We start from the raw sequence: 18238 nt of genomic DNA on the forward strand, positions 1-18238 counted from the left end.
TTTTTCCAGTTTCTTCTTTTCTTCCTGGGGACTCTGTTTTTTCCGTTACCCTTTGTTCAGTTAAGTAAGATGTCACCCAGCTAGTGTTTTGTATTATTGCCTTTTAAGCCTGAGGAGCTAGCCTTGTAGGTTTGTATCTCTTTGAATGAGAAATTATAATGAAACTCAGAGATATTCTTAATGCAATCTTGTTTATTAATAAAAAATGTACATGAATTTCCTTTTTCCTGATCGCAGTAGAAACAAACGTCAGCAGGTCACTCTAGCAAACTGTGCCCAAGAATCTCTGTCTCTGTGCTTCCCTTCAGTCACACACTCACAACTCTTGCAGGCTTGCTCCCTTCAACACACAGCTTCCAATCGGTCTCTCCTAGCCCCCTGGCATTTTCAACCAGGAAAACCCCTATTAAGCCACCTGGTTGAGCGATGCCCTGGCTATTTGGCCTGGTGCTTTGGGCAGTAGCTACATTGTGTATGTTGGCATTGTATTTTGTTGTTAGCAATCGTCTTTAAATGTATCGTACCCAAAAAGGGAACTGCAGCTGTTACTATGGTTACTGCTCACTACATTTTAAGGAAACTACAACAGCATAGGATGAGTTTAGGTCGATAGATCCAGAAGTAAACACAAATAAGTAACAGCAAACCAAAGTCATTAACCCAGTTAGAGTAGTACTTTATTTTTGGATATAAGCATGCATTTTTTATTTTTTTCTCTCTCTCGACTGAGCAGCTGGATTTAGAACCAATTCTAGTAGAATACACACTGTAGCTCTGTCATCAATTATACAGCCTTCATAGTCTGTATAGAAACACCACAGCTAAAAAGTGTGGTAAAATTGATGGCATTCAGTGTGGGCTTGGCAAAGCTTCTGTGAAAATATTATTGAAAACCCACCAGTAATACCTCAGATTCTGCACACCACCCTGAAGGAGGTGCCATGTTTTACCCTTTGCTCTGTATGTGCCTTTGTAGGTACAGTAGAACCAGTTTCTAGTGTATACTGAAACGTTGATTGTGAAGTAAACCATAAATCTAAATTGCCATTCCTGTTACAGGGCCAGATTCTGTCAGGCCCTTAAGCAAGAGCATAGTGTGGAGGAAGGGCGTAATGACCCCTTCCCCCTTTCAGAGCACACATAAGGGTCAGGCAAAATAGCAGCCACTGTGTTCTGCGAAGCACAGGAGTTGCTCCTGCCCTGCTATCTCTATGGCACCAGGGCTCCAGGCACCAGCTGAGCAAGCAGGTGCTTGGGGCGGCCAAGGGGAAGGGGCAGCACGTCGGGCTCTTCGGCGGCAATTCGGCGGAGGGTCCCTCGGTCCCTCTCGAAGGGAAGGACCTGCCGCCGGATTGCCGAAGAAGATAATGGCGCAGTGGAGCTGCTGCCAATCGCGATCGCGGCTTTTTTTTTTTCCGCTGCTTGGGGCGGCAAAAACCCTGGAGCCGGCCCTGTACGGCACACAGCCCCCCAAAGGGAGAAGGCAAGTCCATGGCTTTTTTTTCCTCCTTTCTCCCAACACATTGGCCCACCGCACAGGAGAGAGAGAGAGTAAGTTGCATCTGTCAAAAGAATATCATCTCAGACATGCAGAGTCTGTGCATCCAAGATTTCTTGGAAACATTTTGCCTCCCTGAAGCAGAATTCCTTACAATCCCCCTTCTATAGTCTGTGGCTAAGTGGCATCAGGGCTTAAAGACCCAATTCTTACTTATGTGAGTTAATAAGACTGATTCATATAGGAATGGAGTTGCCTAGGGTGGGAAATCTGGTTGGGGTTAATTCCCATGTTTTACTATTCTCCTTGGTGCTCCTGGTTTGCCACCTAGAGCTCTGGCTACATTAAGCTTTTGCCTCAATTGATGGGAGGCCTGCTTCCCTTCCTGTTTCCTTTTTGATTGTCAGATATGACTTAAGTGACTTTTAATTAAATCTCTTTTTAAAAGATATTAATGACACTAATATCTTAGTAATTTAATATTGAGATATTTTTATATTACATTAGCTTTCATCCAACATCAGAAAATACCAGTGAGGTCAGCTACCGAAATTTAGATTTTAATGTTCTTATACTGAACGATGTAAGTAAACAAAACAGTTTTGTTTTGTCAAGAACTCCAATGTATAACCACTGGTACAAACACTGGATGTAAGAACATGAGCTCTTTTGCAAATACAGCCTTGTAAATGTCAGAGGCAAGTGATATTAAATACAAATGTAATGCCTATTCAAAGACTTCTACAATCCCTAAACAAAGCCAGGCCAAATGGTGGCCTTAACTTTTAGCTCTTGTTCATTTGTTAGCAAATAGGTTGCTTCTCTGAAGTTGCAGATGGCTCTAGACACGGTGGAGGAAGAGTTTAGAGAGTCTACATGGGGGGCATATGTGCTGCAGAGCCTCGCTCCCCACACTGAAGAGTTGGGAGACTGTCAAGGAATAGAGGCATCGCCAGTGGATCTGTGGTTACATAGATCTGCTGGCCACTGCCCTTGAGGAGGGCTATAGGAAGAAGATTGGAGTAGCTTTGCTTTCTTTAGAGAGAGACTCATAGCAGTATCCCCATGGAACACTACTGAGACAAGTCTGGCTACTCGGGCTTGGCACAGAGGGAGGATTTAACCCTTTATATTGTCACATACATTATGCCAGACTCTCTCCTGCATCTAACATACACACAGCATCGGGGCGAGGAGGGAGAAGAGGTAGACACTGGGGGGCAGGAAATGCAAAGTAATCTACTAGCTTTCTGTTTTTCTCCTTCAGTGTATCAAGACTTATTTTTGTGAGGCATCTGGGTGGTGTTCTAGCTGTGGCTAACATCAGAGGAGGTGGTGAATATGGAGAGACCTGGCACAAAGGTAAAGCGTTCTGAGTACAAGAACAAATAGTGGTTTTAGCAGTGATACTGACAAAGGCTGTGTCTACATTGCACAGTTAACCCACGTTATTGGCTCCTGGGTTTAACCTCGCCTGGGTGTGAGTGTCCCTATAGCAAAGCCATTCTTGTGTTACTATGTCCTCAAAGTTTGTGCACCTGCCCACGTGTGCCTGGGGGCATATCCCCTGGTTCTTTGTGCAAAGATGCTCTGGGATTCTTTTCCAGTCAGTTGTGTCCAGTTGTGGGAGAACTTGTCTGCCCTTCAAGGGAGAAGGTGGGAAGGCATGTGAGTGATGAGCCTGTCCTCACTACAAAGTGAGCAGCTTGGAGAGCCCATGTTCTAACCCAAATCACCAGCTGGATAAGGTAGCGTGGGCTTAAAGCACCTCCAAACCTAGGTCACAGGCTTTTCTGTATGGATGGGAGCAAGCTTGAGGCTAAACCTCTGATAAGAGCCCAGATTAACTGTGCATAGTGGACATACCCAAAAATTGTCTGCCTTTCTTCTCACTCTTTATTTACCCAGATAGTTATGAAAGTCAGAATTATTGTCAAACAATCAAACTTATTCCTTGCACCTGTAGCTCCCTCATGTTATTTGATCTTTGCAGTTAGATTGTTTTGCTTGTTGCATCCCAGTTAAAAATATTACAACATAATGCAAAAATTTATTTTACAACAAACATTGTGTACGTTTTCCAAGAAAATTATTAGCATTTTTACAAAACAAGATCAACTTTCTGGATTCAATGCAAATATTTGTGAATACTACTATTTATCTCGAATCAGCTTTCCAAATGTATCTAACTGTACCAATATTTGCATACTATTTCTGTTGTTAACCTATGGTAAGGTGATTTTGCTCAGTATTGCTCTTTCGTCGCTTTCTGCTGTAACACCTGTCTGGGACATTTCCTTGTAATTGACTTAAAGATGTAATGGTTTCATAAAAAGAAATAGCATATGCTCAGGCATGCATAATGTCATTGCTAAAGACAAAGTATCCTTCAGTAATTTGAATTTGGCCATCGGTTTTTAATGAGATTTTATCTTGCTATGAAAATGCTGCTTTAGTCCCCCCATTTCCTGTTTAATTTAATTTCAGCTCAAGTCTGTTATCTCAATTGCATAATTAGGTCTGTATCTGTTCTTTGTTAATTTCAGAGACAGCTAGTACAGATGTCTATTTGAGTAGCTTTAACTTCATGGATAGGGTCCTGACCTTAGACCAGATCAGAATTATTCAGTATTCTGAGTAAAGCACAGGATGTCTCTTCACTTCTATTTCTCCTCCACTGTTGCAGTTTTGGGAGTTAATTAATATAAAAATATCCAACATTCCCAGGACACCTCTTGTGTGGTCTTTGTGTTGGATGAATTATGTATTCTGCATTTTTAAGAAGTTAGTTATACAGTTCTGCAAAGGGATCTGTACAGCTGTAAAGTCTGCCCACAAGAATTCCTTTACAAGATTGAACATAGCCTTTGCTATAAGGGTACCAGCACTTAATTCTCAATTCCCACCTAATTACAATTCCTAATTAGTATTTAATTACCCAAGACCTGACCGTCCAGGTCAGATAGGGGTGGTATGCATTTACAAAGCTTTATGCAACCTTTGATCGGGAGCCATTTATAGCCTCATATCAAATGAACTTCTTAAATGGGAAAATGTAAATTGGAGTTTTGGTCAGTTGTGAATCCTTCTGTGAATATCATAATTTGGCAATTAATATTATTTATTTTATATAAAAAGGTTGCAGAGCAAGACTGCCTCCCATATGGGTTTTGACATTAGAATTAGAATATCTCTTGCATACAACATTCTTTCTTCCCCAATTTTTTAAAAATTGTACATTTATTTCCCCTTATATGAACCTTGTTAAAATTGTGTCTAAAAAGACTACAGTAGCTTCACTATAGTAGATTAATAAGAAGACAGTAGCTTTTCAAAATTTGAGCTATCTTAATGAAATGCCAAATTAAGATCTGGCTCTGAAGTCACATTTCTATCATAGCTGTATGTCATCAGATTTTAAAACAAATAATAATAATAAAACCCAGTCAATTACCAGTTATGCATCTGACGTCCAGCAAACATTAGTGTTAGCTTATTTTTTACAGCAGTAAGTTTGAAGTTTTATCTTCTTAAAAGATCATAAGTGAGCTTAATTCTGTTAAAGTTCCATTAAGACATACTTCAAGTGGAATTGTGTGTGGTCATTTTGTGTAAAATTGGCAGTGCAAAGTAGTAAGGAGCATTACCTGTTCGATCCTCAGCATAGATATGTATTATTCAAGATTTTTGAGAGCATTAGAGTCATTGGCAGAACCATCTTATAATTTTTGTGTTGGAAGAGTTTTTTGTTTTCCTTTGCCTTTCTCAGCTGCATCAATTATTAAAATGTTCATGAAGTTGGAATTCATCCTAAGCATTTCCACATACACCTCTTTCTGAATAAGTGCTGTCAAATGCATTTTATAGAACTAACTGTTTTGTTTTCCTTGTGTGATAGGTGGTATCTTAGCGAACAAACAAAATTGCTTTGATGACTTCCAGAGTGCAGCGGAATATCTTGTCAAAGAGGGATATACATCTCCAAAGAAGCTGACTACTAATGGAGGTTCAAATGGGGGTCTCTTAGTGGGTAAGAACTATTTGTGTATTTACTGTTGTGTGGATGCTAGTACGTGGATGGTTTTTCATAAGCTAAGCACAGGGAAAAATTTATAAGAGCCCTTGGGTGTAAAAATTGGTGGCATGTCATTGTGTTAATATAGATAAAGTAATTCAATTCCACTTCAGTCTCTGGTGGCATGGGACATTGGCATTCTGTATCCTTTGGAACATGCCCATTGTTAAAGGCCACACAGACAATTGCTACCCATAGTCAAATGCATGTTCTTCATGTGTGCTGGAACCTGCCCTGCACAGAATGTGCAACAGAAACTGAGCTGGTGGAGAAACAGGGGGAGATGTTCACAAACAAATATTCTTTTTATGTTTTTCTTCTTTTTTTAAGTCTAATTGTTAATGACATTTTTCATTAAAAATAAATTTGGGAAACTTCATTCAGATTCACTAGCAGTTCTCCATGGTAATAGCCATGGGTCAGTTGACCATTGGATCTGCATAGTTTACCCCAAATCCTCATAGCTAGCCATGCACCTACACTCACATTCTGCAAGCCCCTGGAGAGAATTGCTGCAAAGTTTCCTACTCTGCCTTTCTATGATCTGTTGCGCGCGCACACACACACACACACACACACACACACACACACACACACACACACACACACACACACACACACACACACACACAGCAATTCTGCTACATTTAAGGCCTTTGTGCACAGATGAGTAACTGCAACATCATTTGACCCTATATTCATTGTAATGAGTTGAAAAGATGACAAGAAATAAATACCTCTGACAAAAATACATAAAAGAAAAATTAAGTATAAATAATGGGCAAATTTTGATTCTCGGAAACAATATAAATCTAGCACGCCATTTATAAATACACCTTATTAATGTATAATTCTCTAACTCATCTTTACTCAGAACAATTTAATCTTAAATATAGAAAGTCCATCTCAAAGAAAAAATTCTCACATAGTCAAATTTGTCCCTAAATAAATCCTTATTCTCTCATGTGCTCTCATCCTAGGTATCAGAGGGAACAAAGGGAAAGGGCTTTTTACCCCACCCTAAACTGGGATACAATGACAAAGGAATAGTTGGGGGGCGAGGGGGGAGAGAATAACTTTGAGAGGAGCATGTTGCAGTTTGACAGCCTAAGGCTACTGAAATAAAAACACGCAAGGATTTAAAGAAATTTTTTTTTACAGAATTAATGTTTCGGTTTCAGCATCAGCAAAATTAGACTTTTACGTTCAACTTACTTTCTTTTTGCTAGAAGATATTGTGTATTGCAAATGAGAGCATAAATAGAAAGGGATGTTCATAGTAAAGAGCTATTGGGCATTGATCTCTCTGCAGTTCAAGCACAAAAAAGTCCATTTTTACAGGTGCTTTTGAGAACTCAGTTTAACATTTAACTGGCCATCCACCTTTTCTGGTTTTTATTTGAATTTGGTGGTTTAACTGCTTGTGAAAATATTACTTTGTTTTATGCCTGACTGAACCTTAATGAGCATTTAAGCTATATTCTATCAAAATAGAGCTTTAAAGGCCTGTAATCAGAGTTCTCCAGTTTGATTTCTTTGATGCATAAGGAACAAGAAGGGTTTTTCCTCTCCTTCAGCAGAATCAAACTGCTATGTTTTCGTTGCTCCTTTATTTTAAAATTCTTACCTGTGCTCTTTCTTCAAAGCAGAACTGAATTTTTTTCTCTTGTTACCCAAGGGATTTCAAAATAGCTATTCATGTCCTTGTACAACAGCTATCATGTGCCACTAATAGCTCAGATGCAAGGGCCCAATGCCATATTTCCTCAGTTTGCATTCATTGAAGAAAAGATTGTTGGCGTTCCTCCAGAATACTGTGTTCCCTTTTAGTCTAATTACTAAGAGGTGACTCTGGATAGGCTAAAGCCATAGTTTCTGGCTCATTCAACTGCAAAACAAGATTTCCTTGTCCTGCACGATGGAATCATAGTGTGAGGCAAAGGCTTAGTTGGCAGCACAGCTGCGGGCTAAAAAGGCCTCTTCAGACAAGGAGGATCCCTGTACTGTACTGTTTGACCTCTTGTACTTGCTTTAATAAACAGTTACGGGATTTTGTGGTCTTTGGCTTCTGTACTTGCAATTCAGGAATTTGTTAGCGAAAAACTCTAAGATTCTGTGGAAAGGGAAAAGCCTGTAGAGAAAGCTGTAGTGTCAGAAACCAGTGTGCTTTAGCTCTAGTGATTAGTCATGTGCACTCCTTAAAGTGGGGCAGCCGTTATTCTTTAAAAATGCCCTATAGTAATAGGCAGATTGGAAGCATAAGGAAACAAAATACAAGCATTCTTTAAAAAATGAACTCCTCCCTCTGTGATTACAACTGAGGCCATGTCTGCAGTATGGGGACAATTGCATCATAGCTACAGTGTCAGCATAACCCTGTAGTGTAAGTGCAGCCTAAAGCAACGGAAGGGTTTTTCCCACTGCTGCGGGAATGCCACCTACCCAAGTGACAGTAGCTAGGTCAACAGAAGCATTTTTCCATCGGCCTAGCTGCATCTCCATGAGGGGTTAGGTCGGCATAGCTACAACGCTCAGGGATGTGAATTTTTCACACACCTGAGCACTATAGCTATGACAACCTAAAGTTCAAGTGTAGACCAGGCTTAAGTCAGAAATGATTATTTATCAGAGTTCTTTGGCTTGCATATAGCTGAAAAATAAAGGAACTACTATGTTCATGTAGCAATAAAAGAGCTTTATGGTGCCGTTTCACCCATGGAGAGCAATAAACACAGATTTGTGCTTTCAGTTTCTTTTTCCTGACAGTGATATCAGAACATTGGAGAGTGCCAAACTGTAATTCAACAAACCAATATCTTTATTATTTTACCAATAACACTATTGATCGTTAAAAGTGAATTTCTTGTTTGAATCCAGTTTGTTTGTCAGTAATTACACTCTTGGGCTGGAATTTACAAAGGAGCAGAGAAAGTCAGGTGACCAACTCTATTTCAGTGGTATGTGGGCACCTAACTCCCTTCGACTGTTTTAAAAAACCCATTCTTTGTTTACACTGTTCATTTGCCTCAGTTTGGACAATGAGAATTAGTGAATTCACTTACACACTTGTTTTTAAGTCAGTTTCCCTTTGACTTTCTTTGCACCTAAACCAAAGCCCATTGAAGCCATTGGAAGTCGTCCCTTTGACTTCAGTGGCTATTGTGGCAGGCATTTTTAGTCAATGTTTGTGTTTCAAGCACTGCATGGGGGTATTTATTTTTTAAAACAATTGTTTTAACTGGATTTTTCCAAAATGTGTAAAATTGCCATCCTTAAGTTTTACAAAAGCTGACATTACAAAATTTAATGCTGAGCCAAATTTATGTTGACTGTACCTTTTTATTACTGCCCTTGATTCCTCCTTTAGACTTCAGTGTTAATAGAATTGTCTTGCTGTTTTTAAGCTGCTTGTGCTAATCAACGCCCTGACCTGTTTGCTTGTGTGATTGCTCAAGTTGGAGTAATGGACATGCTTAAGTTCCACAAATACACCATTGGTCATGCCTGGACAACTGATTATGGCTGCTCTGACTATAAAGAACAATTTAACTGGCTCATCAAGTAAGTGCGTTTTGGTGTTTTTAATGAACCGACTGGTGTGAATGTTATATTGTGCTGTAGCTGACTGGTAATTACTGAGTGAAGTCTGACTATTTTAAATGGCAGTTGGCAGTCATCAATAACTAAGTATTGTACAAATTAATTTCGCCCTCACCCATGTGAACTGAGTAATGGTATGGATCAAAATGACTTCATTAAATGAAAGCGATAAAGTAGGTGAGGTAATACATTTTATTGGCCAACTTCTATTGGTGGAAGGGGAGATGCTTTCGAGCTTCACAGAATTCTCCTTCAGATCTGGGGACAGTACCCAGAGTGTCCAAACTAAATACAAGGTGGAACAGACTGTTACGCATAAGGAGTTCACACATGCTATAAGAGATCACTTAAAATGAAGTAGGCAGTTAACACTTAGTTGTACGACAACAGAGGGTTAGCAAGCAGAAGAGTGTGTTACAAATTGTGGTAATGAGCCGTAAAACCATTGTGTCTGTTAAGTCCTTGATTTTTAGTGTCCAGAAAAGTTATGAATTTGAGGGTATGTCCACAGGGTTTGAACTCGCACTCAAACCTACCCCCCCTTCTGCCTGTGTACAAATCGCACTAACCCAGGGCTTGAACCTAGGGTCCCCGGACCCCATAGGGGTGGAGAGTCTGAGTGTAAGTCAAACTGGGACCAGGGGTTCAAACCCTGTTGCTTTCCAATGTAGATGTAGCCCCACTGGATTTGTGTTCTGGGAGTCCGCCAAAAGTATACCACAATCCCACAGGCTGACTTTCTGTGTCCTCTGGACAATCAAGTTTGGTAGACAATCAAGTTTTCCCACACTGCACCATGAACAAAAGGCTACAGCCAGCCACATTTTGGGAGAGCGCTAGGAAGTCTGGGATATGGATGGTTGGACTTGGTCCCACATAATGCAGTGTAGACACTGCAGCCCCTGGTTGGGACCCAGGGTTCAACAATTTCTAACTTGGTATTTCAAATGAGTATAGATGCTCAAGCCGTAGGTTAACAAACCCAGGTCTGCTATCTAAACTTCTTCTACTAACCCTGGGCTTATATTGCAGTGTAGACTTACCCTAAGAATATGTCCACACAGGGATAAAAGCCCTATGGCATGGTCATGGCTGGCCCGGATCAGCTGACTTGGGTTCAGGCTGCAGGGCTAAAAATTGCTGTGTAGATGTTTGGGCTTGGGCTGGAGCCCGAACTCTGAGACTCAGCATCTTAGCGCTCGGGCTTCTGCCCAAGTCCAAATGTCTACACAGCAGTTTTTCAGCCCCAGAGCCCAAGCACTGTGAGCTCAAGTGGGCTGACCCACGCTAGCCGTGGGTTTTTTATTCTCATGCAGGGGCATACCCTAAGTTCCCATGCTTGACTTTTTGAGGGTGTTTTGCAGATTTCCTTTGAGGACGAGGACTGAGAGGGCAGATATGGAATGATCGCTTTGTGAAAAGTTTGCCTGTGGGTGATAGGATGTTTTTGTCTTTCATCATTTTTTCTGTATGAGTTCATTCCAGAGCTTAGTGATTGTCTGGTTTTACCCACATAGTTTTTGTTGGTTCATTTAGTGCACTGAGTGAGGTATACCACATATTGTAATAGGCATGTGTAGGACCCAGGGATCTTGAAAGGTGTGTTGTGGGGGGCATTGATCATCATTGCAATGGAGATATGTCTGTAGGTTTTGCATCTGTTGTTCTGGCAGGGTCCGGTGCTGCTTTGAGTGGGTGTGTCCTGGTCTTTGGGGAGCTTCCTTCTGATGATGAGCTGGGCAAGGTTAGGGTGTTATTTGAAGATCAGAAGAGGGGATTTGGGAAAGATTTCTTTCGGTATTTGGTCCCCATCAAATGTGGGTTGTAATTGTTTGATGTTACCCCATATGGGTTCTAGTGTAGGGTTGTAGGTGACAGATAGGGGTGTGCAGTCAGTGGGGCGGGGGGAGGGGGATTCTGTATTGAAGCAGGTTCTCCTGGGGTATTTGGGTGGTCATGTCAGGGAACGGATCTACTTCTCTGGTGGAGTGTCCTTGTTTAGTGAAGGCGGTGTTAAGGTGTGTAACCTGGACTTTCTCTTCAGAGCAAATTCTGGTATCTGAGTGCCTGGCTGTAGATAACAGCTTTCTTGGTGTGTCCGGGGTGGTTGCTAGATCTGTGGAGGTTAGGGTGGGAATCCGTGAGTTTCTTGTATATAATCCTCTGTATATAATCCATTGCTGAAACGATTGTGGTGTCCAGGAAGTTGATAAACACAGTGGACACTGAAAGTTTAAAATTAACTTTTAAGTCACTTTTATAAAAAGTAGACTTGTACCTTTCTACTTTTTGGAAAAATTCTGAAAAGCCAACGGGACATTATTTTCAAAGGTTACATACCATGCAAGGTTGGCTTTTTTTAAGTAATGACTACTTTTTCTGGTAGGCTGTCAGAACAGGGCACTCAGCCCAACAGCTAAACAAATAGTGTTTTTAATTATATGAGAGAGCGGATTGCTTTTCTAAGTTATATTTTGAATGTAGATAGGGTTTATTTGTATAAATTGATTGGGAGTGGGGCACAAAAGGAAATTAATTCAGGTTTTAACTTGCTCAGAAGCCTGAAAAGATTCTGTATTTTCACAGACCTGTTTTTTTTTTTTAATGTGCTGCAAATTGATAGTGGATAATAAAGAGCCTGTTACAATATGTAACACCATTTAAAAAGTACTTCTGTAACACTTGCTCTCCTAATGCTGAATTTTCATGTCTTTAACAGTGAAGACTAAGAATGAGGATTTCTCACAAATATTAAACTACTATGTAAGATTAATACTAAATCTAGATATTAGATACTAAAATAATAGCCCCTTTAGATGTAGTGTCTAGATACTAAAATAATAGCCCCATTAGATGTAACTGAATAGATAATCTAACTCTGATTTGTGAGCTAAAGCATTTATTTAAAATATCAGCGTTCAAAAGAAAATTAATGCAAAATGAAAATACTTTGATCTATTAGGCCTATTGTAAATCATTTGCCTCTTGATTGCCATTTTATCAAGACAGTATAAACTTTCATATGGTGATATTAATGGCAAGGCATTTTTACAGTATTATAGTGCACAATAAAATTTGTTAATTGCCAAGTTCATATTTTGAATTTTGTCAGAGGATTTGTCCCATAAAGTGCATCTACTGTAGATATGATACAAACGTTTGTGTGCAATAAAACTTGTTTATATACTAGCGAATTCAGATATGATGAAATTTGGAGTATAGAGAATGAGAAGGAGAATCTTAAATTTGCTCTGTGTGTGTGGGAAAATACACATAGTAAGAAGATTCCTGTGTAGTCTGTTGTAAATATGTCCATTATAGGCCTCTCAAAATCAAAACAGGTGTTTTAGAAACCATTTTATCTGATGTTAATCTGAAAAGTTAGTCTTTTTTTAAACAAACTAGCTTAATCTACTGTACCATCATATTATATCCAGAGCAATGAATGGTTCCCTTTGTCTAATCAACTGTCAAACAACTGGTAATCTCTTACCAAACAAAGCAAGATATTTGATAATGTTGTGTAATTGTGCTTAGAAACTACCATTATGGGCATCCTAGAAATACCTTAAACAAATATAATGCTCTTTGTTGTCCAATATTTAACTTCTCAATACAAAACCTAGTTCTGTGATTCTATGACAAAAAAATTCCTTCTAGTAAGATGTGTTAGGCGCTGCTAAACCCAGACAAAAATAAAGGAATTTCAGATATCATGAGATAACTTGTATGCCTCTGTTACTTACTCCTTCAGTAAGCAATCTGAAGCTTGTTTAACTAATGTGAAATTAAAACAAAATTAAAGCACAAATACCAAATGAGCTCAGTTGGCCTCTGTATTTGTTATCAGTAAAAACATGAAAAAATAAAAATAACATTTTCAAATAAGGAAGCTAACTCTTCTTCTAAAGGTTTTCTTCTCTCTAAATGAAATACGTGTTACAAAGGGGAGGTCCATATTACAGGCCAGTAAGCCTAACTTCAGTATTGTGCAAACTGGTTGGAACTATAGTAAAGAACAGAATTATCAGACACATAGATGAACATGATATATTGGGGAAAAGTCAACATGGCTTTTGTAAAGGAAAATCATGCCTCACTAATCTATTAGAATTCTTTGGGGGTGGGGGTCAACAAACATGTGGACAATGTACTTGAACTTTCAGAAAGCCTTTGACAAGGTCCCTCACCAAAGGCTCTTAAGGCAAAGTAAACTGTCATGGGATAAGAGGGAAGGTCCTCTCATGAATCAATAGCTGGTTGAAAGATAGGAAAGGGTAGAAATAAAGTGTCATTTTTCACAGTGGAAAGAGGTAAACAGCAGGGTCCCACAGGATCTGTACTGGGACCAGGGCTGTTCGACATATTCGTAAATGATCTGGAAAAAGGGGTAAGCAATGAGGTGGCAGAGTTTGCAAACAATACAAAATTATGCCAGATAGGTGCAAAGCAGACTGTGATCTCACAAAACTGGATCACTAGGTAACAAAATGTGTAGTTGTAGCCGTGTTGGTCCCAGGATATTAGAGAGAGAGGATGGGTAAGGCAATATCTTTTATTGGACCAACTTCTATTGGTGAGAGAGACAAGCTTTCACAGAGCTTGTAAACTTGTCTCTCTCACCAACAGAAGTTGGACCAGTAAAAGATATTACCTCATCCACCGGGGGCAACAAAATGACAGATAAAATTCAATGTTGATAAATGCAGAATAATGCAGATTGGAAAACCATTACCCCAACTATACATACAAAATGATGGGGTCTAAATTATTTGTTACCGCATAAGAAAAAGATCTTGGAGTCACTGTGGATAGTTCTCTGAAAACATCTGCTCAGTGTGCAGTGGTAGTCAAAAAAAAGCTAACAATGTTAGGAAACATTAGGAAAGGGATAGTTAATAAGACATAAAATATCATAATGCCACTATATAAATCCCTGGTATGCGCACACCCTGAATACTGAATGCAGTTCTGGTTGCCTCATCTCAAAAAAGATATATTAGAATTGGAAAAAGTACAGAGAAGGGCAACAAAAATTATTATGGGTATAGAACAGCTTTCCTATGAGGAGAAATTAAAAAGACTGGGACTGTTCAGTTTGGAAAAGAGATGACTATGGGGAGATGTGATAGAGGTCTATAAAATCATGAACGGTGTGGAGAAAGTAAATAAGGAAGTGTTGTCTACCCCTTTGCATAACACACACGAGGTCACCCAATGAAATTAGTAGGCAGCAGGTTTAAAACAAACATAAGGAAGTACTACTTCTTCACACAATGTGCAGTCAACCTGTGAAACTCCTTGCCATGGAATGCTGTGAAGGCCAAAAGTATAAAAGAACTCGATAAGTTCATGGAAAATAGGTCCATCAATGGCTATTAGCCAAGATGGTCAGGGACACAACCCCATGCTCTGTCTCTCCCTAAACATCTGACTGCTAGAAGCTGTGACTGGATGACAGGGATCACTCAATGAAGTGCCCTGTTCTGTTCACTCCCTCTGAAGCCTCTGGCACCAGCCACTGTTGGAAGACAGGATACTGAGCTAGATGGACCATTGGTCTGATCCAGTATGGCTGTTCTTATGTTCTTATATTATAATCCCCTGTGTTTTAGTATTGCTGTAATGTTAATTTCTAATATAAAAGGAGTCTTGAGAGAGTTTATGGTATGTTAGTGTTTAGGGCTATATGGTGCCCATTGGGAGTGAAACAAATTATTGGAAGCCAGACCATCCCTCGCTCAGAGAACACCCACAAAGGGGTTAGTCAAAGAGGCAGGAAAACTCCATCAGGTTCCCCTCCGTTTCCTGCACAGTGTCCCCTGAAGGCAAATGGGGTCTGAAAAGGGGGCCCCTGAAAAGATTGGAGGGGCCCAGCCGTTTAACCCCATGGTCCCTGTAGATAACCATTCCCGGATCCATAAAGGCCAGGAGCCATCCTTATGGAGAAGTCAGCTGCTTCTGCACAGTACTTGGTTGATTCCCAGCAGCAAAGCACCTGGAATGGATGTGGAGTGGATGCTCCAGCCTATTCGGTTTCCCTATTTCACATGAGTACTATTGCAGTTGCTGATAAGTCTGATGTCTGTCTAAAATGTTTGCATATTTACTTCCAAAATGGAAGGAGTTTACTAAGGGCTTCTACAGGGCTGAGAGCCAGAATATTCAAATAGAGAGATAAGTGGCCATTGTTCTGCTTTAATAGCACATAAGTGATAGAGAATCACTATCTACATCACATAAAATTGATTTTATACAAATGGGGGACTGACTTTCTGAGTGCTGTCAGACACCACTCTGATGGCTTGAATATTAAATGGCCTTGTGTCTTCTTTTCAGGTACTCTCCACTTCATAATATCAAACTGCCAGAAGAGGACGGAATCCAGTATCCCTCCACGTTACTTCTCACCGCAGACCATGATGATCGCGTGGTCCCTTTGCACTCACTGAAATTCATTGCTACTCTGCAGTACGTGGTGGGCCGAAGCCGTAAACAAACAAACCCACTTTTCATTCATGTTGATACCAAGGCTGGGCATGGAGCAGGAAAACCAACAGCTAAAGTTATAGAAGAAGTGTCTGATATGTTTGCCTTTATAGCACGATGCCTAAATCTTGATTGGATTGAATAGGTAGAATACACATTACTGTCTCAATTAGAAATCAAGGGCTTTTACACTATTTGAAAACAACCAACCAGTTGGAGTAGTACTTACATTTAAGAACTGCAGTTTAATATTTTATTGATCCAATCTGCTGTGGCGTTTTGGTCTTTTAAGCTTCCTTCTTTTTAATATTTACTGGGGTTTCTTTTCTACTAGATTCAGGTATATGTTTTAAATAGCACCTTTGAATAGATAGCTGAATTGCTGGCAATGCTGTTGTGAAGATTTAGATTCCCGAGTTGGTGGTAGTTGAGCTTATTTCATATAAATCAATTTTAATGTATTTTGCACCTATAAACATATCCAGTTCACCTGTAATTAAATGTAAGTACTGTTCCTGTACAAACACTTGGAGAATAATATCTGTTATTTAAGAATGTTATGGTTATTACAAAATCTTTTCAATTAAAATGCTGAAGTACAAATACGTTGGGTCATTTGAAGTCAAATATTGCTGTTAAAAAGCTTACACTTCACGTTATTCATAACAATGTATTACGGTCCATCATACTTCTGTTGCTTAACTTAATCAGTTTCTTGCAGATGTCCAATACTTCATCAGCTTAGTATCAGGTAATTTATTTCCACATGTAATAGAAACTCAACCTGGAGAACTTGGATTATCTCTAGAATTTTGCTCTGTTCTTTTCAAGTTGCACAGATAATCTTGACAATGTTGTCTCATTGCTCCCTGCATCTTTAACTACTTCTGAACAACATACCAGCTATCACCAGTGTTGCACACAGAGCCCTGATAGAGCTCCCCCAAAGCTGGACACTCACCAGGCTGTTGTGTTTGGGGCCCACCTCACTGGGAACTGTGTGGTCTTTAAGCCTCCTGAGTCTGAACAGAATCCAGGTACTACCCCTGGCTTACAAGTCCCTATGCATACTCAGGGTGAAGGTCCTCTTGTCTGGCACTCCCTCATGAGAGATGAGACCCTGCAGTCCAACTGCCCAGCCCTACAAACTAGTGCTGACCCCTCAGGCTCATCTGTAGCTTAAATACATACTCTCCCAGAGCTCCAGCCATGTGAGCATTCTGGGTTTACAGTTTAGCTCCGTATGGTCATTCAACAGTGAAAGCAAACAGACCCATTAACTTTGCATAGGATTCTAAAATAGCATTACTCTTTTACTCTTGGGGGAATTCTGGACCACCATGCATGTGCAGAATTTATGTCCCTCGCAGATTTCTGTGCTTACCTGCAGAAAAAGGACTTTCTGATGGGGAAGCAAAAGGAAGCCACAAGAGCAGTTATGTAACCCTCCCCAGCAGTTTTGAGTGCGAGGGTAGCCAGCAGAGAGGTAAATCACTGCATGGCACCCAGGGCCGTGTCAGACCCACCCCCGGATTTCTCCCCATCTGTAGGAAACTCTGCAAACTCCCCTGCCTGCCCCCACCCCATTGCGCTTCCTGCACCCGTCACTCCACAGCTGCAGGGGGAGGGATCACTGTATGGGGAGCTGTTCCCCTTTCCACCCAACCCCCTGCATCCAAACCCCCTCACACGCAGACCCTCCCGCCGATCCTCACCCCCCACACACCCAGAACCCCCACACAGACAAGCCCCACTCCCCCTGTACCTGGACCACCCCAATGAGCCATCTGCACCCAGATCCCCACCCTACCAAGCCCCAACCAACTGCACCTGGATCCCCACCACACTGAGCCCCACTCCCCCAGCATCTGAACCCCCCCACTCAGCTCCCCATACCCATAACCCCCTGCCAAGCTCCAATCCCCACACACCCAAACCCCTCCCTGCTGAGCCCCAACCACTGTCACCTGGACCCCTCTGCAGCGTCCCATTACCTTTGCACCCAGAGCCCCCCAACAAACCCCTGTACATCCAGCTCCCCTGCACCCGGATCCCCTACTGAGCCGCCCACACCCAGATTTCCCCACACAGAACCCTCTCAACCCACACCTGAATCCCCCACACACACTAAGCCCCTCCACCCTTGGATCCTGCCTTGCTGAGCCTGCCTGCATATACCTGGTGCATCTGGCATGGAGGGACAGGGCCCTGGGGTGTTTCTGGGGCAGACCCCGTCCTTGAGCTGTGTCAGGGAGGGGGGATCTGCACAGTGATCTCCCACATCTGTGAAGCCAGTGGCCTGTGCTCCCCAATGCCATGCTGGCGCCTCCACATTTATTTGACAAATAACATTTGCAGAATTTCAAAATATTGTGCGCAGAATTTTTATTTTTTTGGCACAGAAATTTTAATTTTTTGGTGCAGAATGTCCTCAGGAGTAAGATTCTTTACTTAGGTAGCATGAGAAATACACAAATCTAGACAAAATAATGAACACACTTGTATGCATTTTCCCTGACACAGTTTCCTTGCCACTCTGAAGAGTTCTTGGGGCTTGAGCAGAGTTCTCTGGGTAA

The 18238-nt window shown here is 41.0% G+C and overlaps 1 protein-coding gene across 1 annotated transcript in view; it reads left to right on the forward strand.

Annotated features, from left to right (window-relative positions):
- PREP (prolyl endopeptidase) overlaps positions 1–16267 on the forward strand; it is a 162269-nt gene extending 146002 nt beyond the window's left edge. The window contains exons 12-15 of the mRNA XM_026653937.1: positions 2766–2860; positions 5397–5528; positions 8978–9134; positions 15513–16267. Of these exons, the coding sequence (XP_026509722.1) occupies positions 2766–2860; positions 5397–5528; positions 8978–9134; positions 15513–15807 (679 nt within the window). The 3' untranslated portion in view covers positions 15808–16267. The remainder of the gene's footprint in view (positions 1–2765; positions 2861–5396; positions 5529–8977; positions 9135–15512) is intronic.
- The last annotated feature ends 1971 nt before the right edge of the window (positions 16268–18238 follow it).

Source organism: Terrapene carolina, unplaced genomic scaffold, assembly GCF_002925995.2.
Source record: "Terrapene carolina triunguis isolate 2854851 unplaced genomic scaffold, T_m_triunguis-2.0 Scaffold42, whole genome shotgun sequence".
Taxonomy (NCBI): Eukaryota; Metazoa; Chordata; order Testudines; family Emydidae; genus Terrapene; species Terrapene triunguis.